This window comes from Haliotis cracherodii, unplaced genomic scaffold (genome assembly GCF_022045235.1).
Source record: "Haliotis cracherodii isolate W230 unplaced genomic scaffold, xgHalCrac1.p SCAF_1, whole genome shotgun sequence".
Classification (NCBI taxonomy): Eukaryota; Metazoa; Mollusca; class Gastropoda; order Lepetellida; family Haliotidae; genus Haliotis; species Haliotis cracherodii.
Window position 1 is genome coordinate 75558774 of NW_027266264.1, and position 26805 is coordinate 75585578.

The following is a 26805-nucleotide window of genomic DNA, read 5'->3' on the forward strand; positions in this document are numbered from 1 at the left end:
AAAACACTCTTATTTTTTATGTGTAAATATTCGATTCTTGTGACCACGAATAACGAATTCAATTCGAGAAGGGAAACGGTTGTATTCACCGAATATGCGAGTGAATCATAACAGCCCTCGTTCTTACACCCAGGATGGTGGCTTGGATTAGTGTTGACAGTGTTTGAAATCAAGCATTGTGCACAATATCAATCACTGGATTGTGTGGTCTTGAGATAACATCTTGTGGGGGAACGTGTGGCTCAGTCGTCTAAGGCACCGTAATTCGATGTTCAGAGTTGCGCCCATTGGGAACGCCTATGATAGTGGGTTTGAATCCCTGTTCTATAAAATTTTATGTTTCTAGGTTTGTCAGCTCAGTTCCCGTGCTGGTGGGTTTCACCAAAGATGTAAACCTCTGAAACCTGCATCACTTCAGGCTTTCCTCCCTGCTGACACGCTCTGATATAACTGGAATACTGTTCAAATCGGCTTTTTCCAACTCACTCTCTCACTGCTACAGTTTGATGTGAAATAAATTAACACCCCTGATTGAGAACTGCAGCCCATGACAGAGACAGGTTGTATCTTTGAGTTGCACTGAAGAGCTGTAGAGTCCAGACCCTTGAAGATCCAGGGTAGAAAAGGTCTTCAGCAACCCATGCTTGCCGTAAAAGGCAACTATGCTTGTCGTAAAAGGCGACTAACAGGATCGGGTGGTCAGGCTCGCTGACTTGGTTGATGCATGTCTTCGATCCCAATTGCGTGGAACGATGCTCATGATATCAATCACTGGATTGTCTGGTCCAGACTCGATTATTTACAGACCGCCATCATATAGCTGGAATATTGCTGAGTGCGACGTTAAACAACAAACCAACTAACCAACCAACCAACCATGAAGACTCGGGGACTTGATTAGGTACGACCATCTGTAACAAAATGATGCACTGAAAGAAGAAAGTAGTTCAAATCCATGAAAGCTCTGTCTTCAAGGAACAGGTTGTGGAAACAATACTAGCAAGTACTGGTGTTCTATAATGGACATAACTGATCAAGCCACCTGTTCTGTGATGATTGGAGTACTGTTTAAAGCAGTGTTAAACTCACTCTCTCGCTAGCCCATCCAACTCACTCACTCACTCACTCGCCCATCCAACTCACCCATACACCCACTTACCATCCAACTCACTCACTCACCCACTCACTCCATATTGCAGATGGTGCTCTAAGGAAGAGGATAGCTGGTATGAAAGAACAAGGAAACAAGGCCCGGCAAGACAAGGACCCGTTCAGTGCTATCAGGTGGTACAAGGACGCAATTGCTTTAGCCTTAACAGTCCCCAACATGAAGCAAGACTTGGCGGTCCTTCACAGTAACTGTTCTGCTGTCTACTCCAGCTTAGAAATGTATAATGATGCTCTGAGATCTGCGGATGCAACTCTTGCCAGTGATCCTAAATTTCACAAGGTAGGTACAAACAGTTTTGGCAGTGAAAATCCTTTTAAAAAAGTAAAGCAGGCACTATTATGTTGAATAATAATGAGTAGGAATTACTTTAACTGGTTCTATTTGGACAAGTAAAACACTAGTTCGTTTGTATGAGTAGTGTAAAAGTCTATACGTCCAATTGGAGTGGGGGAGTTAGTGTGACTCGTAGTCTGTATGTGTGTCTGTAGGGTCCCACATTTGTTGTTACCCAGATAGGGTCATTTATGGGAGTCTACAGACACCTCTTTAATTATGTGAAAATGTATAATTATGCTCCTATTATTTTGTTGGTCAATGGACCAAGCCAACACAGTAGTTATACCCCCGACAAAATGTATATAGTTATACCAAGGTTCCGTCCGTCCGTCCGTCCGAAAACTTTGTCCGCACAATTTCTCTTAAACTATTCAGGGGATTCATCTCAAACTTAGTACATATAATCTGTGTCATATGGAGGGGTGCAGTCAAAAGAAAAAATTGTTTTAATTAATTTTCCATTTTTTTAATGAATTTTTCAAACCCTAACGTCCGTCCGAAAACTTTGTCTGCACGATTTCTCTTAAACTATTCAGGGGATTCATCTCAAACTTAGTACATATAATCTGTGTCATATGGAGGGGTGCAGTCAAAAGAAACAATTGTTTTTATTAATTTTCCATTTTTTTATGAATTTTTCAAACCCTAACCCTATCCTAGCTATTTAATTTGTAACTACTGACACACTAGGCGGGTCGGGGGTATTAGTGAGCCACGCTCACTTTTGCACTTGTTATGACTGTATTAATGTGAAGTGGGCATTTCTGCTTTCATGTGCTGAAGACTTGGGGCCAAATATATATGTCGGTCTCGGAGCAGGGTTAGACAAAGCCAGGGTAGGGTATAATTACTCCATAGGTATTCATTGCAAATCAGTGTAGATCAAACTATGGTCTCACCAAAACGGCTAGTGGAATGCATCCATCCTCACAACTATTCTGTCCTGTTTGCAGTGGGGTCTTAGCCACCTTAGTGGGCAGGGCCCTGTTCCACAAAGCGATCATAGCTGTCGTAAGCCTATGATAAAGTATGGGAGTTACGATCATCTTAGCACTACGATCACTCTTTGGAACAAGGCCCTGTACTTGTTTCATGTTATAGTTAAGTTAAAATCAGATCACAGATTTACCTTTAAAACTAGCTTGAGAGCAGTGCACTGAACCATAAGACTGCAATGCACGTAAAATTTGGGCCATAGATCACCCGAAATCCGCCATACATGGACCAAGATATTCTCACTGCAGTAAAACTGTGACATGCTTACTTTGAATGTTGTGGACTTATAATCCCTGTTGCTTGATTGGAAAACATATTGTTGCATCAGAGTTGCCGAAATGCCATGCCATACTCACCAAACTCTGTATGTGAGACGGTTGAACATCTTGGCATCTTTGTTGTTGGACAGTCCAGGAAATAATTGTGTTATCAGGGATTAATTTAGACCTGCTTGGAGGCTGATATTCAGTCACAAGCCTGCAGCAAGTGGGGTCACATGTGGTCCAGTCATCTAAGGCGCCGTGATTCGCTGTGCAGAGTTGCGTCCCTTTGGCATGCCAGAATCCTATGATTGTGGGTTCGAATCCCAGTTCTCCCCGATTATGTTTCTAGGTTGTGTTGTGGGTTTCACCGAAGTGGTAAATGTCTGAGACCTGCATCACCTCAGGCTTTCCTCTCACATTATGCTGACACGCCGTGATATAACTAGAATAATGTAAACAGCGGCGTTAAACACAATTCACTCACTCACTCACTCACTGCAACAAATGTTTGTAATAATTCCCAATTTAAAAAAAATAAATTATTTATTAACTTTTTAACACCGCACTCAGCTATATGACGGCAGTCTGTAAGTTATTGAGTCTGAACCAGACAATCCAGTGATTGACATTATGAGCATCGATCCATGCAATTGGAATACAATGACATGCATCAACTCAGCTGGTGAACCTGACAACCCATCCTGTTAGTCGCAATCTCATTAAATTCAGATCTTAGTTCTCGCTACCACTAAACAAAGATCTGAGGACATCCCATTACAGGTCACGTCAGACCAACCTCGCGCGAACTTTGACCGACCAATGGAATGACTGACAAGAAGTCGACATTAGCCAATCAGAAGGCAGCTTTCTTGTGCTTTACTGCATTAATTTCAAATTGGCGACTACGCTTCGAAAAACATATTTTGACAAGTTCTCGATAAAAAAATTTAAACCTGAACAAATGAACATTCTGGAATTAATAATTGATGGTCTAGATTGTATTGATTCATCGTTAAGCCCGTAACTATCGTTCGGAATACCCTGTGTTAAAGTTTCAAGGTTGCATGATTAGAAATCACATTCTGACTGTCACTTTCATGATCTGATAAGTGACGCTCTTATTGGTTGGATGAAAGGTCGTTCTGACAACCCCTAATGGAATGTCCTCAGATCTTTGTTTAGTGGAAGTGAGAACTAAGATCTTATTTTAATGAGATTGTGTTAGACGCCTCTTACGACAAGCATTGTCACCTTTTACATCTAGAATAGGTTACTGAAGACCTATTCTACCTCGAAATTATATATTACCAAAGTAATATTCATGTAGTTTTGACTTTGTAGATGTTATTTGTACTTCTCTGATAAAAAAGATCAATAAGAAGGCTTAGCCCTTGGCTTTGCATAAATGCATTGAATGCAATGTTAAAATACCTTTAAATTTAAGAAAATAAGGCTGAAAAAGAAAATTGATTCTGAGGCAATAGCTTTTGAAAATATCGTGTTGGCGGGCGGCTTTTTTTTGGTGGGGGAGGTTGTGTACAAACTAGTAAGAATCCAAATCCGTATATCGCTGTGTATAAGTAAGGCAAGTTTTCATAACTAGAATTAGGAGGCTTTCAAGGGGTGGAGGGAGGTGGGTGGGTCGTCTTATACACAGGGTTGAAGAGGTTTTTTTATGTTTTTTTCCCCAACACAAACACATTACTGTGAGCACATAGCACCAGAAATACCATGTCAGCAATCCCTGTATTGATTAATAATGTAATGACACTGTCTGGTTGTAAACAGAGTTCATAATATTTCTTTGTTTGTAATCTATTTTATTAATTTTATTCAACATTTCATTCAATAGTGTTTCAATTATATTCGTCGAAATTGTGTGTGAAGTGATCCGAAGATTGCACAACTCACCGTTACTTAGAGCAACCACGGTCATATTGACACCTTGAAACAAACTTTAGTGGATAGAGAATGGATATATTTATCATAAATGCCATACACTGAATGTAATCGTGGCCGAGGGAGCATCGTTGGTGATTGGTCAGATATATTTCCGAGAAATGTGTGTACTGCTGATTGCTACTTCCAACTTAGTTTACGAGACAATACAGACAGTAATCTTATTCTCTGCATATAAAACAATGCCAATCAGAACAGGAAATACAATTTAATCAGTAAATCATCATTTCTAGTGATGTTTTATCTCAAATTTCAAATTTGTATTGGCCAAAGTGTAATTGTTATAATCTGTTCGTTTCCCTGAATTCGCTGAAAGGATAGGATGTAATTTTTTTCTTCGGAAGACAAACCGGTTTTTATTGCATATGTAGGGATTGGGTATGTGTTGGTGATGTGCTTCATTCAGATTCGCTCTGAAGACGGGGTATCGGCATCATTTTCACGCTTATTTAATGAGACAAATAAATATGTAAATCTTAACCTCGGCATATGAAACATTGTCCCGCATACAGTACATACCATAGAAATTTGTAAATCATCATGTCTAGTGATGTTTTATCGCAAAATTCATGTTTTCATTGATCAAATTTGCAAACGGCAAAACAAGCACACTCCTATATCCACACCACCATAACCAAAACACACGAGATGCGCAGTAAAGCACTGCACATGAGAAGGGAAGTAACTGCACACTATATTGGATTGCATTGTTTTTAAGTCTTGCAGCATTTCACTGTTGGGGTCATGTGTTCGAGATGCGGAATATTTAAGGATTTTTTATTTTTTAAATGGAAATAAAAACGAAACATGCTGCAGACTTTGTAATGATGCGGCGGTGCCTGAGAACCAAGAATTTTATTTTTTTTAGCCTACGAATTACAATTTTGGACAAAGTAACCTTTTTCCTTTGCCCACCTGAAGATCCGGGGTAGAATAGGTCTTCAGCAACCCATGCTTGCCAAAAAGGTGACTATGCTTGTCGTAAAAGGCGACTAACGGATCGGGTGGTCAGGCTCACTGACTTGGTTGATGCATGTCATCGATCCCAATTGCGTGGATCGATGCTCATGATATTAATCACTGGATTGTCTGGTCCAGACTCGATTATTTACAGACCGCCATCATATAGCTGGAATATTGCTGAGTGCGGCGTTAAACAACACACCAACTAACCAACCAACCTTTGCCCACCTGAATTACTTAGCATTAACATTGTAGATACATTCCTGGTGATGTTGTGTTCCAGGGTTACTGGAGGAAAGGCCAAGCCCTGAAGCAGCTGGGCCGGATACAGGAAGCACTGGCAGCATTCATCCATGCTATGCAGAGAACAGCTACCACAGATGAAGAGAAAGTCCTATTTCTCACTGAAGTTGTCGATCTGCTTCCCTTAATGGTCCAAAAAAGTAATTAATTAATTGATTAACAAAACAATGATGACATTTTGTCACCGACTGTATCAATGAGATGTTTCTTCCATTCAGTTTGACTGAACGGTCGTGCGGTGGATAAGGCGTTTCCTAGAGGGCAGAATGTCGGTTTGGTCGAACTGGCGTTTGCCCGTGTTATACCAAAAGACCTTAAGAGATTGGTTGTTACTCTGCTTGGTTGGTTTGTTTGTTTAACGCCACGCTCAGCAATATTCCATCTATATGATGGCGTCTGTAAAAAATGGAGACCAGACAATCCAGTGATTGACTTCATGAGCATCAACCCACGTATTTGGGATGAGATGACATGCATCAACCAAGTCAGCAAGCCTGACCACTCGATCCCGTTAGTCACCTCTTACGGCAAGCAAGGGTTGCTGAAGACCTATTCTACCCTGGAACCCTGCTTGGTGCTTGGCATAAATTGGATAAAAGAAGGATCAGCTGGATTGAAGTCTCTATGTGTCTGAATCGGGTATCCCATCGGGTAATTCTGGCATTGTATCTCAGTGGTCAGCACTTAAAACTGGCAGATGTCTGGTCTTGAACAAGCAGCTAAACATGCACGTGCGCATCAATATATAAGAGAAATAATCTTGAATGTTTAAGCCAATTTTTCCTCTCCAACCTTTGGTGTGAGGGAGTATGATGTTAATTGAATTAATATGTGAAGTTTATCACTGACAACTATTCCTGTTACAGACTTTGTTTTCAAGCCACAAATGGGGGCCACTTTGGACTGGCTGGGGCCACTGATGCCCAAAGTTCTGGAAAATCTAGTCAAGTCATCATCTTTTGAAGCAATCAGAATCCTTATCTTGGGTCAAGACTATGTCCCTCTCAAAAACCGATTACAACGGCCTGCAATTTTGACTCTGAATCACCTTCCTAATCCAGTAGCTCAAGGTGTAGCCACCAGATTCAATGCCAGAGATGTGGTACTCAGCCAGTTTGTGCTGATGGCTCCTGAAACTGACTGGATCGATGAGCTGGTGATTGTCCTCTTGCTGCAGGGTGCTCTGTATAACTCCCTGAAGACATATGATGGTGACACACCCCTTCATGCTGCCGTCAGACTCTGCATCAAGTCAGGTAGGAGCTATTACCACTCAGCAGATTTGTTTCTTTCTTTGTTGTTTAACACTGCTCAAACTCTAATTCCCTAATTCTTTCTACGATACTCTTCCCATGCTTATTCTAAAAGAATTGAGCCATTCTATGCAACGACTAGATGAATGGATCTATCAAAATAGGAGAAAATGCTCCACAGTGTAAAGTCTGAATTTTGCTTTGCTTACATTTCAAACAAGTGCTGGTTTTTTTAGCACAGTATTCATTTTCACACCCTATTTACTTTGCTTGAGTTCTTTTAGACAGTTTATAGGCCTGTTGGTGACCATGACCATTTATCATTTGATTCTAAGATGTATGAGATTTGATAAAAAACAGGCACCCGTGATCAGGATACTGACAACTGATATGCTATATTTGAAATGCAATTCTCTGAGTAAATTTCCGATATTTTGATTTCCAAACATAACTCTGTAATGGTGATTTAGTAATGTGTCAAAAATGGCAAGATTTATGAAATTCCAAATTTTCAGAGGTTATTTTCAGTAATTCTGCTTTGCCTAAAATGACAGTTGATGATATCACAGAACAGGGAATTTCCCACAGAATTGAAAACTTGCAGTGTATTTGTTTGCGTGATGTATTTTGAATTTTATTTGACTTCAATGTGAGGGTTGAAGAGGAGGGTCATATATGTCCCTCTGGCATCCATTAGTTTATGTGAATATGTAAGTAGGTGTTTTAATGAAACATTGCGTAAAAAAAAGAATGTTAATATACATGTATTATCCAATTTCCCCAAGATCGCGGTAAGCAGGGGATCGAGACCACAGAAACATGTTCATCTTGGGGATTCCCAGTGAAAAGCAGTTCCGGTTTAAAATTGTGTAAATGTCAAAAGGTGAAGTTTGATTAATATTATGAGCATCTATCCACACACCTGGGATACGATGACATGTACCTGTAACAAGCGTGGAAACATAATTACCCCTTCTTGGTGCACATGACACACACTGGTAACACGCATCCTTTTCCATAACCGTGCAAGCTACATATGCAGGTCTTTGGGCAGTGTCATGACTGAAATTTCTGCAAAATAAAATAACATTCACAATTGAAACATTCTGGGGTAAAGAAGCAAAATCTAACACTTAACTGACCACTGTTTCCTCACCCGCTAGGTCTGACCAGAAAGAGATGGGCACTAGCTGTAATACACATGGTTTATGCTGTCACCTGTTCAAGAATAAAAAAAAAGAAGTGATATATATATCTTGAATGCTTGGAGTCTATGAAGTATATTGTTGACATTTATTAAATATTAATATTTTTTTTTGACATCGTGTAACAAGAAGACATTTTGCTTCTTTCATGTGGATCATTCAAGTCATGGCTCCAGGTTTACAGGATATCTTCAGAAATATTTGATGTTGGCTAATGGGACATTCAGGCATGTATATGGAAGAGAATTTATGGATGTCAAGTTCTTTGTTATGAGGAACACAATGTTTCAGAGTGTATGCTTACTACCTGATGAAGGACTAAGCATGTACTCCGAAACGTTGTGTTCATCATAATAAAGAAGTTGACATCCATAAATTATCTTCCTTATGGGTCTGTGAAGACGCCGGGATAGAATAGGTCTGCAGCAACCCATGCTTGCCGTAAAAGGTGACTATGCTTGTCGTAAAAGGTGACTATGCTTGTCGTAAGAGGCGACTAACGGGATCGGGTGGTCAGGCTCGGTGACTTGGTTGATGCATGTCATCGATCCCAAATGCGTGGATCTATGCTCATGATATCAATCACTGGATTGTCTGGTCCAGACTTGATTATTTACAGACAGCCGTCATATAGCTCGAATATTGCTGAGTGCGGCGAACCAACCAAACCAACTCCTCTTTATGTGTATCACTTCTAAATGCCTTTCAAAGACTTCAGGCATATAGTCGGGTGTTTTCTTTCTCATATTGCAATTATATTTTTTAAGCTGTAAGTGCATTTAGATTTCTTATATCGCTAGCTAGATGCAGAGTACTCAATTGTGGTATGTGGTTGTATCATGGCCTGCTAATCTGAATTTTGTCATCAGACTGGAAACAAAAGGTATATATAATGTATTAATATTTAGAGCATTCTTGAATCGTTGAAAGGGTGGCTTCTGTTTTTGCAAGTATTTGCAGACCCTTTTGTTGTAATCCCCACTGTTGACTTATGACCTAAAGATTCTAGGATAGGACTTGCCCACAGTTGTAAGAGGTGGCTAAAATGGAACGGGTGTCAGGGTTTTTGATTGTGGAGATTGTCAACTGGTTTCATTAGAAGTTGCGTGTACCAACCTCTGGGTTTGCGTGGCTCAGACTTCATTATTTATGTAAGCAGTGCTATATATGGAATATTGCTGTCAGTTGCATTAACCAATATTCACTCTGAAATCTGACTCTTCTGTTGCAGGAGGTACCTTGATGTTTGAGCATGTCATGCAGCTCAACCCTGCCTTCATAGACAAGAGGTACATCCAGGATAGTGAAGGCCGTAGTCTGTTCCACACCGTCTGTGAGTGCTGCCCATCAGGGGATTCACCTGTCAGTCTCCAGATGACAGAGGTCCTCCTGTTCTTCAGGTTTGATGTCACTCTGCGGGATCGACTTCAACGAAAGGCGACAGATCTTGTGCCACCACACAGTAAACTTCACAAGGAACTCCAAAAGAAGACTTACGGTATTTGCCACTATTTGGACTCCTTTTTAGCTCTCCTGACTGAATGTATCCAGAAAATACTTGAATATCATGATCAACTTTTAATAAGCAGCTGCCTTTGTTGACATTTCAAGCTGTTGGGGTGGTGAACGACAGTGCCTGTGTGCTATTTATATTCCAATAAAGAAATTATGTTTGTGTTGTGATCATGCTAATGGTAGTTTTGTCTGTTTCAATTTTGAATCCTTCTGACATGTTTGAATTAACTCTTAACAAAACATATGAACCCGAGAGAGCAGAGATGTGTCACTCGCTTACATCATGTGGTATTTTCATTTATTATCCACCCATGAAAGATCCCAGTGTTTGATACTTGATCCCTTGCTGCGCCATATTGAAAGATGTTAAAAATGGTACTTGGTGTTACCCTCTCTGGCACTTGGATAAAGCAAGAACAGGTAGGCTCGGCATCAGTATACTGTGTCTGAGTGGGGTATTCATGTTGAGCTGCTGCATGGTTTCTCAGTGGGCTGGTGCTATAAAACCAGCAGTAGTCCGAGCAAGTACAAGTAGCTGCCCAGGGTTAGAAAATGGTTGGTTGGTTGGTTGGTTGGTTGGTTGGTTGGTTTGTTATTTAACGCCGCACTTAGCAATATTCGAGCTATATGACGGCGGTCTGTAAATGATCGAGTCTGGACCAGACAATCCAGTAATTGATGTCATGAGCATCCACGCAATTGGGATCGATGATATGCATCAACCAAGTCAGCGAGCCTTACCACCCGATCCCGTTAGTCGCCTTTTACGAGAAGCATGGGTTGGTGAAGACCTATTCTACCCCGGAAGATGCACTAGTCCTATAGTCCAATGGTCCAATGGTAAAGGTATCATAAGGACTAGTAGAAAATTGCCATTTTTAAGGGGTTTGCTATATGTTATCATTATAAGGACTAGTGGACGAAAACTGTAAGTTTCTAACGCTGCTGAGTACCATGCTCACCTACACTCATCTCAAGTCAATTCAGTTTCTTCATTGTTATACTTGGAATACTTGGGTGGGTGTTCTTAAGCAACTAATTCTCTTGTTCCATGTTGAGAGAAAACCATGTCAGCCGTCATTTTACAAACCACAAATTTGTGTTTACATGCTTTTGATCCTTATAACAGTAATGTCTTCTTCAAAGTTGAATTTATGAATGTGAAAAAAATTGTGAGTTGCAGATAAATTCTGTTAGTATTTTAACCGATGACTTGCTTTTGGTCATTACATTCTTTCTGAAATTCACTTAAATATAACAACCCGTAAAGATACAGGGTAGAATAGGTCTTCAGCAACTCATGTTTGCAGTAAAAGGCGACTATGCTTGTCTTAAGGGGTGACTAAGGGGATCGGGTGGTCAGGCTCGCTGACCTGGTTGATGCTTGTCATTGTATCCCAATTGCGTGGATCTATGATCATGATATCAATCCCTGGACCTGGACTCGATTATTTACAGACCACTGTCATATAGCTGAAATATTGCTGAGTGCGTGTAAAACAACAAACCAGCCAACCAACTTAAATATCACACGCACAATGGGTCTTCTCATATTACTTAAGAGCTATCAAATGCCTGTGTTTTCAGCTCCCATACTGGAAGATGCAAAGACCCTAAAAGAAAAAGGTAATCGTGAGTTCCAGTCTCAGAAATACCAAGATGCCATAGCTATCTATTCTAAGGCTATAGATGTAATGATGAACAAGGCCCAGAAGTCGACCAGCTTGGCGGATATGTTCAGCAAAGAGGATGACCATGACCTAGCGGTGCTGTATGGGAACAGGGCTGAGTGCTATCTGAAGAAGAACATGGCACAAGAGGCACTGGATGACAGCATGGAGAGTGTAGCTCATGATGGCCATTGGCATAAGGTAAGATGGGGTTCACAGAAGTAAGGTGTGTTAACACAGGTATGACAAGGGTCACAGCGGTATGACAAGCTTCATAGAAGTAGTGTGTTAACACAGGTATGACAAGGGTCACAGCGGTATGACAAGCTTCACAGAAGTAGGGTGTGTTAACACAGGTATGACAAGGGTCACAGCGGTATGACAACCTTCACAGAAGTAGTGTGTGTTAACACAGGTATGACAAGGGTCACAGCGGTATGACAAGGGTCACCGAGTTATGACAAGGGTCACAGAAGTAAGGTGTGTTAACACAGGTATGACAAGGGTCACAGAAGTAAGGTGTGTTAACACAGGTATGACAAGGGTCACAGCGGTATGACAAGGGTCACCGAGTTATGACAAGGGTCACAGAAGTAAGGTGTGTTAACACAGGTATGACAAGGGTCACAGCAGTATGACAAGCTTCACAGAAGTAAGGTGTGTTAACACAGGTGTGACAAGGGTCACAGCGGTATGACGAGGGTCACTGAGTTATGACAAGGGTCACAGAAGTAAGGTGTGTTAACATGTATGACAAGGGTCACAGAAGTAAGGTGTGTTAACACAGGTATGACAAGGTTCACAGAGGTATGACAAGGTTCACACAGGTATGACAAGGTTGGCAGAGGTATGACAAGGGTCACAGAGGTATGACAAGAGTCACGGGTATGACAAGATTCTAAGAGGTATGACAAGGTTCACAGAGGTATGACAAGAGTCACAGAGGTATGACGAGGGTCACTGAGTTATGACAAGGGTCACAGAAGTAAGGTGTGTTAACATGTATGACAAGGGTCACAGAAGTAAGGTGTGTTAACACAGGTATGACAAGGTTCACAGAGGTATGACAAGGTTCACACAGGTATGACAAGGTTGGCAGAGGTATGACAAGGGTCACAGAGGTATGACAAGAGTCACGGGTATGACAAGATTCTAAGAGGTATGACAAGGTTCACAGAGGTATGACAAGAGTCACAGAGGTATGACAAGGGTCACAGAGGTATGACAAAGTTGGCAGAGGTATGACAAGGTTGGCAGAGGTATGACAAGATTCTAAGAGGTATGACAAGGGTCACAGACTGACAGAGGTAGGACAAAGGTCACAGAGGTATGACAAGGGTCACAGAGGTATGACAAGGTTGACAGAGGTATGACAAGGTTGACAGAGGTATGAAAAGGTTGACAAAGATATGTCAAGGGTCACCGAGGTATGACAAGGGTCACAGAAGTATGACAAGGGTCACAGAGGTATGACAAGGATCACAGAGGTATGACAAGGGTCACAGAAGTATGACAAGAGTCACAGAGGTATGACAAGGATCACAGAGATATGACAAGGTTGACAGAGGTATGAAAAGGTTGACAGAGGTATGACAAGGGTCACAGAGGTATGACAAGATTCTAAGAGGTATGGCAAGGTTGGCAGAGGTATGACAAGGGTCACAGAGGTATGACAAGGGTCACAGGTATGACAAGATTCACAGAGGTATGACAAGGGTCACAGGTATGACAAGGTTCACAGAGGTATGACAAGGATCACAGGTATGACAAGGGTCACAGGTATGACAAGATTCTAGGAGGTATGACAAGGTTGGCAGAGGTATGACAAGGATCACAGAGGTATGACAATGGTCACAGGTTTGACAAGATTCACAGAGGTATGACAAGGGTCACAGGTATGACAAGGGTCACAGAGGTATGACAAGGGTCACAGAGGTATGTCAAGGGTCACAGAGGTATGAAAAGGTTGACAGAAGTATGACAAGATTCACAGAGGTATGAAGGGCATTTGCAAATTTTTTATTCAAGGGGCACTGATCTAACGCAATTCCCCGGACTGGTTGTTGCCTTTGTTATTGTTTTTTTTCCCCGTGAGTATCCGGATGATACGCAACGCAACTGAGCGTGATCAGAGACTGGGCTACCGTCTGCAAGGACAGCTAAATAAACTTGGAGGCTGGAGGCAATATTTGTTTTACGCATTTGTGCATAAACACTGATTGGTTAACTGTGATCTATAAAGATTTTGACAAAGGGCGCATGTTAATCAATTTCAACAGACAAAAAGAACGGCGGAGCTCATCGGATGTCGTCATTTGGAAATACCCCAGATGGTTATAGTTTAATACTAAGAAAATATTCATGCAGTGAAAGCATTTTTGGATTTCGGATTGCGTCGATAATACGATTTCTACTCCCTTGTTGTCAATCCACGTTTTCTCGTATAACCCTACACTTGTGTATTTGTCGTCATTCACTTGATGCTCAGTTAATGAATTTATTACAGGTACAATTAATGGTAGCACCACATAGATTACCTGACAAAGGTTCCCATTTGGCATTTATTGTGTCTGGGGTAATTATGCAATCTAAATCCAGGTTTGAAGTGAGGTGAAATGTGTGTTATGTAATATGCACATGGCAGCCCAGCAAGAGATGAATGATCAGTTGATTTACTTTTTCTGTAAATCAACGGATCGTTCCTAGTCATCAAAGGATTAACAGAAAATACGTTGATTGATTAATCACTGTTATCTTGCACAGTGGATATGTCAAAAGTGAGTGTTTACATGTCTAGGTTTACTAAAACAAAGGGAATACACTCATATCATGGCGTGAAGTGCCGATGTAAAAACAACATACTTTGTTCAAAGGGTTAACTGATAATACGTTGATTGATTGATCATTGTTATCTATCACTCAATGGATTTTTTAGGTACCGTTGACGTTATGAAAATAGTTGTCACGTGGGCTTTCTCAGCCGACCCTTGAGGCTTGACACCCACGTTAAACACCTGAAACAATCTAAGTGATCATTTGAGAAACGAACACGGGTTATAATATCCCGAAACGATATATATCTTTTAGAATATTTGATTGTTACAGAGACATGTGACATCGAATACGTTTCTTTGTATAGCTTCAGATGAGTTGGATATTGTTCCTTTATGTGGATATTCACGGATACATTCCTCGAACAAGGAAGCTGCCTAAAATTTATACACTTAAATTTGGTAGGTTGTAATTATGGTATTTGCATTTTGTTTTCCTTCATTTGAACCGATTCATTCTTGTTTCTCTACGTCTTGGTTGGAAATTCTTCAATGCGCGATAGACGTTGTTTTCACAGGTCTTTTCCTTTGTAAGCGTGTATATATTACTGTCAATTTGTAAAATGTGATTCTTTCAGGCAAGTTATAAAATGTGTAAATATTTCAGTCATTTTGACTAAAAAATCTGTCCAGATTGATTTAGACGATCAAAAAGGCCTACAAACATCACAACAGATTATTATGTAGGATTAGAAGCCAAACAACATAGAAATGTACTTTTCAACGCAATATTTTCAGTCTCTTGGTGATGACATTAAACATCAAAATGTTTGGAATTCGTTATCATAATAATACAGATGGAAATGTTTTTCAGTCACTTTGTAAAATAACTGAATATTTATACGTTTAATAAATATGTTACACATTTTGACAGTAAAAAAAATATACACACTGTAAAAAAAAGCAATGCTCAGGTGAAATATTTACTTTGTGTTGCAAGTCAAAATAGTGTAAACGAAAATCGCAAAATTACCAAGCAAGTGACTTATCAAAAGTTCGTCACAATTACCGATGCTGCCCACAAAGATACCTACATTTCCTTATTATCTCGAAAACTGTATTTCATTTTGTTGATCAATGTGACCATACGCCCTTATTACTACCGGTATCCATAAAAGTGACTAATGCGCTTACGAATGGCGCAGCAGAGGTCGCGAACTAGTCTTGATTTCTGCTATACATCCGGGTACTCACTGGGAAAAAAACAATAACAAAGGCAACAACCAATCCCGGGGAATTGCGTTAGATCAGTGCCCCTTTAAGGGCATTGATGTAACAAAATGAGCATTTCTATATGGTATGATGCAAATGACTCAAGGTCACCATACTGAGAAAATGGATGGCGAGCACAAGATAGATTGATTGTGACACTAAAATATTTCACTTCATTCATATGATCAGAACCTCCCAGCTAGTGACATGTTAGTCATAGTCACTTTTGTGTATTTATGCTGGAGGAACAACTAACATTCTTGCTGCTTTTCTGTAGGCTCACATGCGAGTTGGACGATCCCTGCAGGCACTGAAGAGAACAGACCATGCTATCAGTGCCTTTGTGAATGCCTACAACAGCCTGAGTCAAGATGGTGCTGAGAAGATTCAGAAAGAGATCCTTGGCGAGCTGCTGATGACTGTTACCCAAAGTTCCAAGAGTAAGTGATCAGGTTTATTACTGCAGGAAATCTTTAGGCTAGTAGAACAAACAATGGTGCTACATCTATTGTCTGTTTGCCAAAACTCCATGCAACTTAGTGAATCGGGTGGTCAGCATGGTGACATTGTGATAGCTCATCATCGTGCGCCAACAGCATGGATGGGTACTCATTATGTCAATCACTGGAATGTCTGGTCTGTATTGTACTTACAGACTGCCTTCACATTGCTGAAATATTGAATAAAATATGTTTGAAAAATAGTGGTACTGTATAGCATTTTTCAAAATAATGTATATTTTCATCATGTTACATACATACTTGATATATAAATAGTCTAGTGGTGAACTAGTACCTTTTGATAGTTGGTATATTTGGGGATAAACATTTTGAGTTTCCATGGCAACAACTTTGATTTTGGCTGGAAATGGCGCTAATGCTAGTTACCAGAGCAGATCTTGAAAACTGTATTTCTTAATGAAACTTGGCAGATAGATAGCTCTAGTGGTGACCTGGTACCTTTTGATTGTTTGGTATTTTTTTTTGACAAAAATATTTTTTGAGTTTCCATGGCAACAAAAAATAGATATATAGATAAGATATATAAAGGATATATATATTTTAACTAGTTGACATTTTCACGACAATTATTTACTTTTGTGGGGGATATCGATGACTTTGTCTTCTTGTTTGATTTGGGGCACGGGTGGCCCAGTCATCTAAGGCGCTGCGATTCGCTGTGCAGAGTTGCGTCCCTTGGGCATGCCAGAAACCTATGATTGTAGGTTCGAATTCCGGTTCTCCCCAATTATGTTTCTAGGTTTGTCAGCACCATACCCGTGCTCGTGGGTTTCACCGAAGTGTTAAACGTCCAAGATCTGCATCACTTCGGGCTTTCCTCCCACATTAAGCTGACACACCGTGATATAACTGGACTACTGTTAAAAGCAGCGTTAAACCCAACTCACTCACTTACTCACTCTTGTTTGATTTTGATCGAAGTCAAATTCAATTCAATGCAATTCAAGTTTGTATTTCTGTACTTGAGGCTAGTGGCCCATATGTATAAGGGTAATATAGCCTAACAGTAATGAGAAATCAGGTTGGTACATGTATAGGATGTTAATAATCTTTATATATTGCTTTCACTGAGGAAAGCATGTTGTATTTTATGACATTATTTATTCAAATCAATCAAGTTGTGTTCATCCAGCATAATGTCAAGAACATATTCTTAATCCCATACTTTCAATTCCAGTTTTGCCAGGTCAACCAATCCCCAATCTGAACACAGTGCGCCGTGAGTTATGGGCCAAGGTGGCGTACGACATCATCCTGAGGACAGCTCAGTGGGGTGCTGCTCACTATGCGTACAAATTGTTTGCCGTTGCCAAGACCAACAGTGTGAAGATAAACATCGACCTGAAACCTTTGTGTGACCCCAACAATCTGCAGAGACATCGATGGGGATCTCAGCTTGTCCTCTACTTCCTCAAGTGTGAGGCCAATCACCATACGCTCCGCTTCGAAAAAGGGGACACATATCTGCATGCTACTGTCTTCATTGTCTTTCTTACAGGTGAGCCGCATGGGAACTATAGGAATGTATTATCTCCCCTTGTTTTCTGTGTTTCTTTGTTTGTTTGTTGTTTAACGCCGCACTCTGCAATATTTCAGCTATGTGACGGTGGTTTGTAAACAATCGAGTCTGGACAAGACAATCCATTGACTGACATCATGAGCATCGATCCACGCAATTGGGATACGATGACATGCACTAAGCAAATCACCGAGCCTGACCACCCGATCCCGTTAGTCACCTCTTACGACAAATGTAGTCACCTTTTATGGCAAGCATGGGTTACTGAAGACCTATCCTGACCCGGATCTTCCCGGGTGACCTTATGGTGGAGAAAAGAACTGGTTTTGATTGTGAACTGTGGATTCTGGGTTGGAATAGCTCCCCAGCAACCTATGGCCGAATCTTGGATTGGGTGGTCATGATCCTTGGCTTGGTGGATATCATGTCATCGTATCTCCAAAAGCGTGAATCATTCCTCATATGGTTTGTCTGGTTGACTATTTCAGGCTGCCGTCATATAGCTGGAACAATGCTGAGTACGTTGCCCAAAACCAAACTAAAAATAATCAAACCATAAATCACCCGAAGAACTGGCTGAGATGGTTATTGGATAGTTGCAGTGGCTGCTTATAATGATTATGCTTGCAGATATATCTGATTGAATGAATGACTGGTACAACTGGGTTGTGACATAGGGATTCTCTGTAGATATTTGCTTATCCCTTCTTCAGGTGAATGAACATTGGCAGGTTAGATAGATGTAACAGACAGCTTTCCAGAAAAGGAGGTGTGCATTTTGTGTTTACAAATGCGAGATGAATACAAATAATCTGGAAAACAATTTGCTTTATGTGTTCTTTGTTGACACTTGGTGTCTTGGTTCGTTGACGGTGTGGATCGCTGCTCATTATATCAATCACTGGATTGTCATCTCGCTGGAATATTGAACAACAAACATAAATGCACACACATACACACACACAGATTTTGTTGATAAAATTTCACCAAGTTATGGTTACATTTGTTTAACCCAAACACCTATGACTCTTCCAAATGTGTGAATGTTTGGTACACATCAATAAGGTTGGAGATGTGCAGTATACCTTTGTAAAAGTAAAATATCACAATATATCATTCGCAGCTGACATGGAGTTGCTGAAATGGCTGTTCGAAAATATTGTGCTGAAGAAAGACGAGATGAACATCGAGGATGAGACGGGAAACACAGCTCTACATATGGTCTGCTCTGCCAAACTTCACCCTGATATCAAAGTTCAATTGTTAATTTTCCTTGTTGATCAAAACGTGAGTCCACTTATACAGAACAGAAACAGTCAGACAGCCCTCGATTGTGTTCCGTCCGGGGAACATGAAGCGAGGCACATCATGATGCGGGCCATGGAAAGAGGTAAGATATCACTTGACAGTTAAGTTGTTCCCCACAAAAATTATCTAGGTCAGAAGGTGCACTACTGTTATTTTTCTAACTAAGACAGTGTTACCGCTGGCTTTAGGAACTTCCAGTCCTAGTGGACTGGCAACTCTAAAAATTACCAGTCCCTTCCAATGTCAGTCCCAACTTTCAACAAATCACTGCAATGCAATGATGTCATCTCCAAAGTAACTTAGTTCAATCTCTAGTCATTTCTCTTTTAATTTTGAATATTTCGCGACAAAGTCGCTACAAATATATAATTAATCTCGAAGTTATGCGAAATGTTATTTCCTTGCACTAAAAATAGACAAGGCAAAACCCTGATGGTAACAGACCGCCTCTGTGGCCTAGTGGTAGAGCGTCCGCCCAGAGAGTGGAAGGTCAGGGGTTCGATCCCCGACCGCGTCATACTAAAAGACGTTTAAAGATGATACATGTTGTTACCCTGTCTGGCGCTCGTCATTTAGGGGCTAAAACTAGGACTGGTTGGCTTGGAGTCAGTATGCTGTGTCTGAGTGGGGTATTCATGTTAAACAGCGGCATGATATCTCAGTGAGCTAGCACTATAAATCGGTATCAGTCCGGACTAGTACAAGCAGCCACACAAACACACGTGCATGGACATCGCTATATAAGTGCAAAAATCTTGGACGCGACGTTAAACCCCATTTCACCTCACCTCACCCGACCTCACCTGATGGTAACAGACAAGCTGGCTTCGTTAAAAAAATGTATGTATATGAATATTGCCAATGTTTTGTTCCAACAACAAAGATTATGAGATAATTTATTTGCCGGTCCTCAGGGACTGGCAATCACATGAATTACTGGTCCATGCCTTATTTTAAAGGTAAAAAACTGGTAATTACCGGTAAACATGAACCCAGTTAAAGCATGGGTGCCCAGTCCTGAAATGAGCAAATTTGGGCAGCTTTAAAAATCGGCCGTAGTCCTATAGTCCTTGCCAAACTGCCCAATAGATAAGGTATGATAAGGACTGGTAACAATTTGCCCTTTTAAAGGGTTTTGGTATATGTTACTGGGCTAAGGAGTGGTGGGGTAGCTCGTCACACTGAAGATCTAGTTTCAATTCCCCACATGAGCACAATGTGTGCAGGCCATTTCTTGTGTTCCCTGCTGTGATATTGCTGGAATATTGCTAAAAGCAGCTGAACCATACTCACTCACTAGTGGGCTAAAACTGTTAATTTCTATTGCTGTTTAGGTGTTCCAGGATAAAATTAATATTGGTTTCAATCCCATATTTGACATTCTCATTTGGTGAACATCTAATATGTCATTAGTTCGGGCTCTCTTCCAGCATCACGCTGACGTTTGGTTATGATCAAAATATTGTACAAATGTGGCATTACTTCAAAATTACTTGGAAGGCTCATTTGTGCTATGCATGACCACTATATTTATGGAATGTTGCTTATAGAAGTGTAAGAGCATTCTCATTCGATAACTTTTTTTCAGATGTGAATGGAAAGTCTGTATTTAGGAAACAAAAAGCGGTTATAAGGGAACCATCACCTCCTGTCCAGAAATCTCGCATTCAGGAACCAAAACAGACTTTCCCTAAAAGCAACAAGAAACAGCCTCAGAGGAAACAATACTCCTCACAGTGTGACCGTTGTGACGAAACGTTCGAAACTGGCATGAGGCTGTTGGACGAAGACCCAGAGAGGGCTGTTGACAAGTTTGTGGGAATCTTGCTGTGGGAACACAAAGGAGGGAGACATCAGGAAATTGTAGACAAGTGCTTGAACAAGATAGTGGCCGAACTTGGGCGGACTCTCACTCCAGGTCTGTGACATGCTTTATTACTGTTCCCCACCACTGAGTGGGAAGGGGATGTAGGAGTGGGTGCCTGTCCTTCCGTCCATCACGTTTTGTTTCTGGAGCACAACTGAAAGATTCTGCAATATGTCTTGATCACACTCTGCATAGAAATCTGTCTAGCCGTGAACCGGTGCCTTTTTACCCCCATTTTGAAAAATGGGATGTTGAGATCAAAATGTCTGTCTGTCTGTGTGACCGTTTTCCATTTTCGGGGCAGAACTCCTTAATGTTGAATATTTTTTGTTGAAACTTGCTATACAGATCAGTCTAGTGGTGAACTGGTGCCTTTTGATGGTAGGCTGTATTTATTATTTTGTTTATGTTTGTTTGATAACAAGTTGGACTTGTACTGAAAATATTAAAGGCTATTGCTCGTTCCTGGAGTAGAACTCCAAAATTGTTGAAATATTTCTTGATGAAACTTGCTATACATATCAGTCTTGTGGGAAACTGGTGTCTTTTAATGATTTGGGGTGTTGAATAATACTGAACCGCATTATTAAAGCCCATTTCTGGTGTCCCCTGCCGTGATATTGCTGGAATATTGCTAAAAGCAGCGTAAAACCATACTCACTCACTCATTATATCAATACTAACTATCAATACTCCATTCCTTCTATTTCTAGATCAACATTACAAGACTCTTCATTCCTCATACAACACCTTAAATTCATTGGTCAATCAGTGTCTCTTTACACTTAATGGTGGCTTTTCCAAGCTGCATGTATTTGCACATTTAGGAGTCTGTCCTTTCTAGTAGTGGGACGATACACCGAGACATCGGTGGATCGCGATTTTTTACTTCTTGATACAAGTATCTATCACAATCGCACACTAAGTAAAAAGTATTGATTCTCACCTTAAATGTACTCTTTAATAAATGTTACACCAAACACTAATTATTAGTGTAAAGGTAATCATTTCTTCCGTTGTGCCATACTTGACACTACCAACTGTAAATCGTTAATATGCCAGGTATTTGACCATCCTGTCTATGAAAGAGATGGCTTACACACCACAGATCAGAGCACATGCAACTTTAATAAACTTTTATGGATATTTTTAGGTACAGGATATGTAAATGCACATGATTGCATATTCATAAATATTTGATACTTGTGGCTACGAATAAAAAATTCAGTTCATGAATGAATACGGTTCGATTCACCGAATACACGAGTGAATCGTAACGGCCCTACTAGTCAGTTCATTCACTGTTCAAGGATTAGGACATTATTTTTTATGTCAGAACTCGATACAGTGTGCTCGGAGGTACCGATGACTGTGACTTCTTGTTTATCAAAAGTTGTTACATTTCAGATCTCCCCGATTCCCTGAAGAAAATCTCACCACACATAATGAAAATCATCATGGAACGGTTTGCTGAAAAGGATCGTTGGAGGCATATTGAGGCAGCAATCAAACTCTATGGTGCTGACCGACTGCCAAAGTCTTTTGCAAAAGGCATCTCTACCAAGGGTCTCATTGTAGGAAAAACTGTGGGCTCTGAAGCCCTGAAACTGAAGATCCTGTCTCTCCTGCAGAGCCATGGCGCGTGTCTGGTACGGGAGAAGGAAGCAGAAGCTATGAAGGGTGCTATTGCCAACAATGAAGTACGTGTTGTCCTGCGTCTTCTTGATGATGGCATAAGCCCTTTGACTATCACTGTGACATTTGGTGACACCCCAGTGCATGCTGCTCTCAACATAGCCTTGGACAAGGACAAAGGTTTGTAGGGATGCACATTATCACTATTCTGCTAGCCTGAGTCAATTTGTCTCGTGTCCCAAAGACTCGTAGCATTTTAGGCAATTTTTTTGGTTTGGCTTATATGTAGTATTTATTCCGTCAAGGTGCGGTGAGGTAGCCTAGAGGTATAAGAATGTAAGCTCGTTAAGCCAAAGACCTGGGCCCACTTGCGCAAAGCGATCTTAGCGCTAAGATGATTGTAACTCCCACACTTTAACAGAGGCTTACAATAGTCGTAGCACTAAGATCGCCATGTGTAAGTGCCCTGGGTCTGGTGCCCTTCATGGTAATAATGAAGTGCTTATTTCTGGTGTCGTCTGCCATCATATTGATATTGATTCTTGTTAATTTGTAATGCATATGTTAAACTTAGCCAGCAGTGTGTTCCAGAAACGTTTCTGTCCATGCCGCGTTATCTAAGTTTAATATTCTTATGACAAACTGAGAAAAGTCTGTTATTAGAAATACAGCCATGTTTGTACATTACGCAATGAATCGCCGTTTGGTCATACTGTCTTCTGTCGACATTCAGTTACACCATGGGCCGTAGTGCTACACAAGAACTGAATATAAAATTAGATATTGATAGAATATTGCTGAAAGCAGTGTAAAAACGTACTCACTCACTCAAGTTATCATTTAAGGAGAAAAAGCGGTGTTAAACCCAACTCACTCACTCACTCACTAACATTTAAGGGTCAGTTGCATCCTGGGTATTTCATTTTGTGAAGCATTATATGAGTGGAGATATGTATGCAAAGAAGTTAATGAAAATGTGTTTAATCTAATGTTTGCAATAAATTGATTTAAGGTGGATTTTAAATGATCTTGTGTACAGAAACTGAGTGAACCAATAACACATTCACATTGAGTTTGCAGAGTACTAAAACTGATCCTTCTATGATTAGTTTGTCCCATGTAGTCCACACCACCCTTACTGAATTTGTGTGTGTGGATGTTAGGCCAACCTAATATTTGCTGTTGACATATAAAACATACCCATGGAAGACAGTTGGTTTAAGAGGTGTGTGATATACTGTGGTATACTATGGTATACTATGGTATGAGATACTAATAAATGTGTATCAAAATATGATTGGAAAATATGGTATATTCCTTTTTTCAAAATCATGCATATTTTCATCTTGTTGGCAAAGTTGACAAACATGACTGACAAGTCGAATTGAAATTAGGAAATTCAGAAATTAACAACTGGTTTCTGTGACTTCTGAAAACTATTTCCAACCAGCTTCCTGAATATAATGTGCAGGGTTTTACCTTGACCTTCAGAACTAGGGGTCCCGGGGGCCCCCAATTCCTAATTTCAAGGGTCCTTAATGAAATGGTGTATTGTACTGTACTGTGCCGTAAGATTTATTAATTACTTAATTTACAGGAACTTTGTTTCTTGTCAAAATTTGGTATAATGAATATTATTGTGCATCCCTTAAGACTATATGTATTTGGTTCTGCATCCATTCTGTACATTTGTGCGTACTGGACACACATTTCTGCATCGTGTAAAACCCTGAATGTGTCTAATACACATGCATTTGGACCATAGCAGCATCCCACAAAGCTGTCAGAAATGTGTCCGGACTTTATAACACATGAAAGATAGTATGCAATATATTGTGTTACGTATCACAATACATGAATCATTTTTTCAAAAAATTTCAAAATACAAAATAGCCATTACTTGTTTATTACACTTTGTTCATGGTTAATCAAGACCGAAAGAAAAGTCCACAGAAATTAGTTTTTGTTCATCACATGAGTGTACTGTGTTCTGTTTTCAGGTAACTTCACACTCCTTGAGAGGCTTCTCGAGCTGCACAAATCTGATCCAGCAAAGTACAGCTACCTGAACTCACGAGTTGTGAACAGAGAGGGAGACACGCTGCTTCACATGGCTTGCAAGTGCAAGTACAACAAGCATTCTCAGAAAGCTGTGGAGTTTCTGTGTAACCAGCAGGTCCCAGCAGATGTCTGCAACAAGGAAGGCAAGATGGCAATACAGTACCTTACAACCAAAAATGACAGACGAGCCCAGTTTCTTCGAGTTGTTGGAGGGACTGTGCCAGCCACAAAGTCAAAAACTAATGATACCTCTCAGAAAAAGGCCAATGCCGTTGGTAAAGAAAAAACACAGAAAAAGACAGAGAAAACTGATTCTCAAGAATCCTCCCCTGAAAGGACAGAAGAAGAAGCTGACATTGGAGTGACAGCTGAGGAGGATATCAGAGTAAAGGCTGTGAATCTGGTAGGGGTTGCTCAGAGTAGGGAGAGGATCAAGGAGATCGTCAGTGAAAGACAAGATCCGGAGATTTCCATTTTCAAGGAGAGTAAATCCGAAAGAGACAAGACTGATGTTTCTGCAGCAATGGCAGCTTCAAATGATGCAGGGACTGGTGGAGCATCAGCAGACAGAAGAACAGGATCACCAAGAAAAGAAACAAGGACAGTAGCTGAGAGGATTTTGGAGGAAGATGCTGCTGATGTCCAGGCACAGGTTGATGAAGAGGACTTGGATGAGGATGAAGAAGTAGAAGAGGAGTCTGAGGTGAATCTCAGCACATTTGACAACTTGGCCTGGGAGGTGGAATGTACTGCTGATGTATGGAAGTGTCTTCGGGACAAGCATGTTCTCCCGGAATTAAAACAGCGAGCCATACGAAGAATCCTTTTGCTAGCCAATGGGGAGTGGAGACCATACCTTCGCAAAAGGGTGAACAATGCACCTGCAACACTGGAGCTGTATGAAGCCAAGCTATCGAAGGCTGCAAGAATAATTTGGGAGGTTGCAGTTGCTTTCTCTGCTCGGTGCAGTGAAGCAGCAGACAAGAGACTTCAAGATGAGGAGGTGCAAAAATTTGCTGTCAGAGGAGGGAGGATCTATTCGGAGATCATCCGAGTCTGGGATATTGTCTTCGACCATGACAACCTGTACCGGTCAATCCAAAATGTCATCAAGTCACACAGTAGAGGGGAGACATGCATCCTCAAAAAGAAGCTGAAAGGAGTGAAAGATGCCCAGTTCGAAGGAGGAATCACAAAGCGATATCCAATGCTGTTTGCTGAACAGGATGATGATCTGGGCCTTGAGGCTGTGAGAGACAAGCAGCAGATGCTGCTGTACCCACCAGCCAGTGCTAATGAAACAGAATACCACATTCTCAAGTTCTACTCCTTTTCCTCAGCACTTGTCAACATTATTCTCCAGAACATCGAGCGCAAGGTTGACTTCCCGTTCCGTGTGACTGACAAGGAGCATGCCATCATTCATCTGAGATCGAAGTCTCCCATTCTACTGCTAGGTAGAAGTGGAACTGGCAAGACCACCTGCTGTCTGTACAGGCTGTGGACAAGTTTCATATCCTACTGGGTCATGGCTAAAGACTCAGGCGAACCCTTCCTGCCCCGACCCGAGCGCTTCATGGAGGATGAGAAATCAGATGAAGCAGGTAACTTGTTTTACACATCGAAAGAATTGTTAAGTTTTAGGTTTGATGTTGTAAGTGCCAACAGAATAACTTTGTGGAAAGGTTTTGCACATCTTTTCATGCTCTTATTGTGTTCCTGATTAATGCCAAAAAGAACAAACAAGGGCGTTAGTTTCTGGTGATGGTCTTTTTTCCTGTACAGATTTCCAAACACTTGAAACTTGTATGGGCCTCCATGCGTGAAGAGATATGTTGAATGCATAGGCATTGAATGTACTCGAAGTTTAATATTTAGCATATATCCAACATTCAATAACATTACTCTTCCTGTTAGCATGACTACGTCGATGTACACCTATGAAGATGCTGTAAAAGGCAACTATGCTTGTCGTAATAGATCGGGTGGTCAGGCTCGTCAACTTGGCTGATGCACTGATGCCTGGATCAATGCTCATGATATCAATCACTAGATTGCCATTTAACAACAAACAAACAAAAAGTATTACATGTACTGTTTACGTACCGTTGTTTTTCAAAGCAAACCATATCATGATCTCAATGCATTGTTTATTTCTCGAAACAATGCCTTTCAATTGATCAATTTTGAACCTTTTTGAGTTTTCATGATCTAATA

At 40.7% G+C, this 26805-nt stretch overlaps 1 protein-coding gene across 4 annotated transcripts in view; it reads left to right on the forward strand.

Moving 5' to 3' along the window:
- Positions 1–26805, forward strand: part of LOC139474364 (TPR and ankyrin repeat-containing protein 1-like) — a 58848-nt gene that overhangs the window by 15030 nt on the left and 17013 nt on the right. For all 4 annotated transcript variants that reach the window (XM_071257628.1, XM_071257388.1, XM_071257550.1 and 1 more), the window contains exons 7-17: positions 1200–1450; positions 5972–6131; positions 6858–7247; positions 9681–9947; positions 11552–11835; positions 15955–16117; positions 17376–17696; positions 18841–19107; positions 20614–20943; positions 22300–22707; positions 24528–26192. In XM_071257628.1, the coding sequence (XP_071113729.1) occupies positions 1200–1450; positions 5972–6131; positions 6858–7247; positions 9681–9947; positions 11552–11835; positions 15955–16117; positions 17376–17696; positions 18841–19107; positions 20614–20943; positions 22300–22707; positions 24528–26192 (4506 nt within the window). The remainder of the gene's footprint in view (positions 1–1199; positions 1451–5971; positions 6132–6857; positions 7248–9680; positions 9948–11551; positions 11836–15954; positions 16118–17375; positions 17697–18840; positions 19108–20613; positions 20944–22299; positions 22708–24527; positions 26193–26805) is intronic.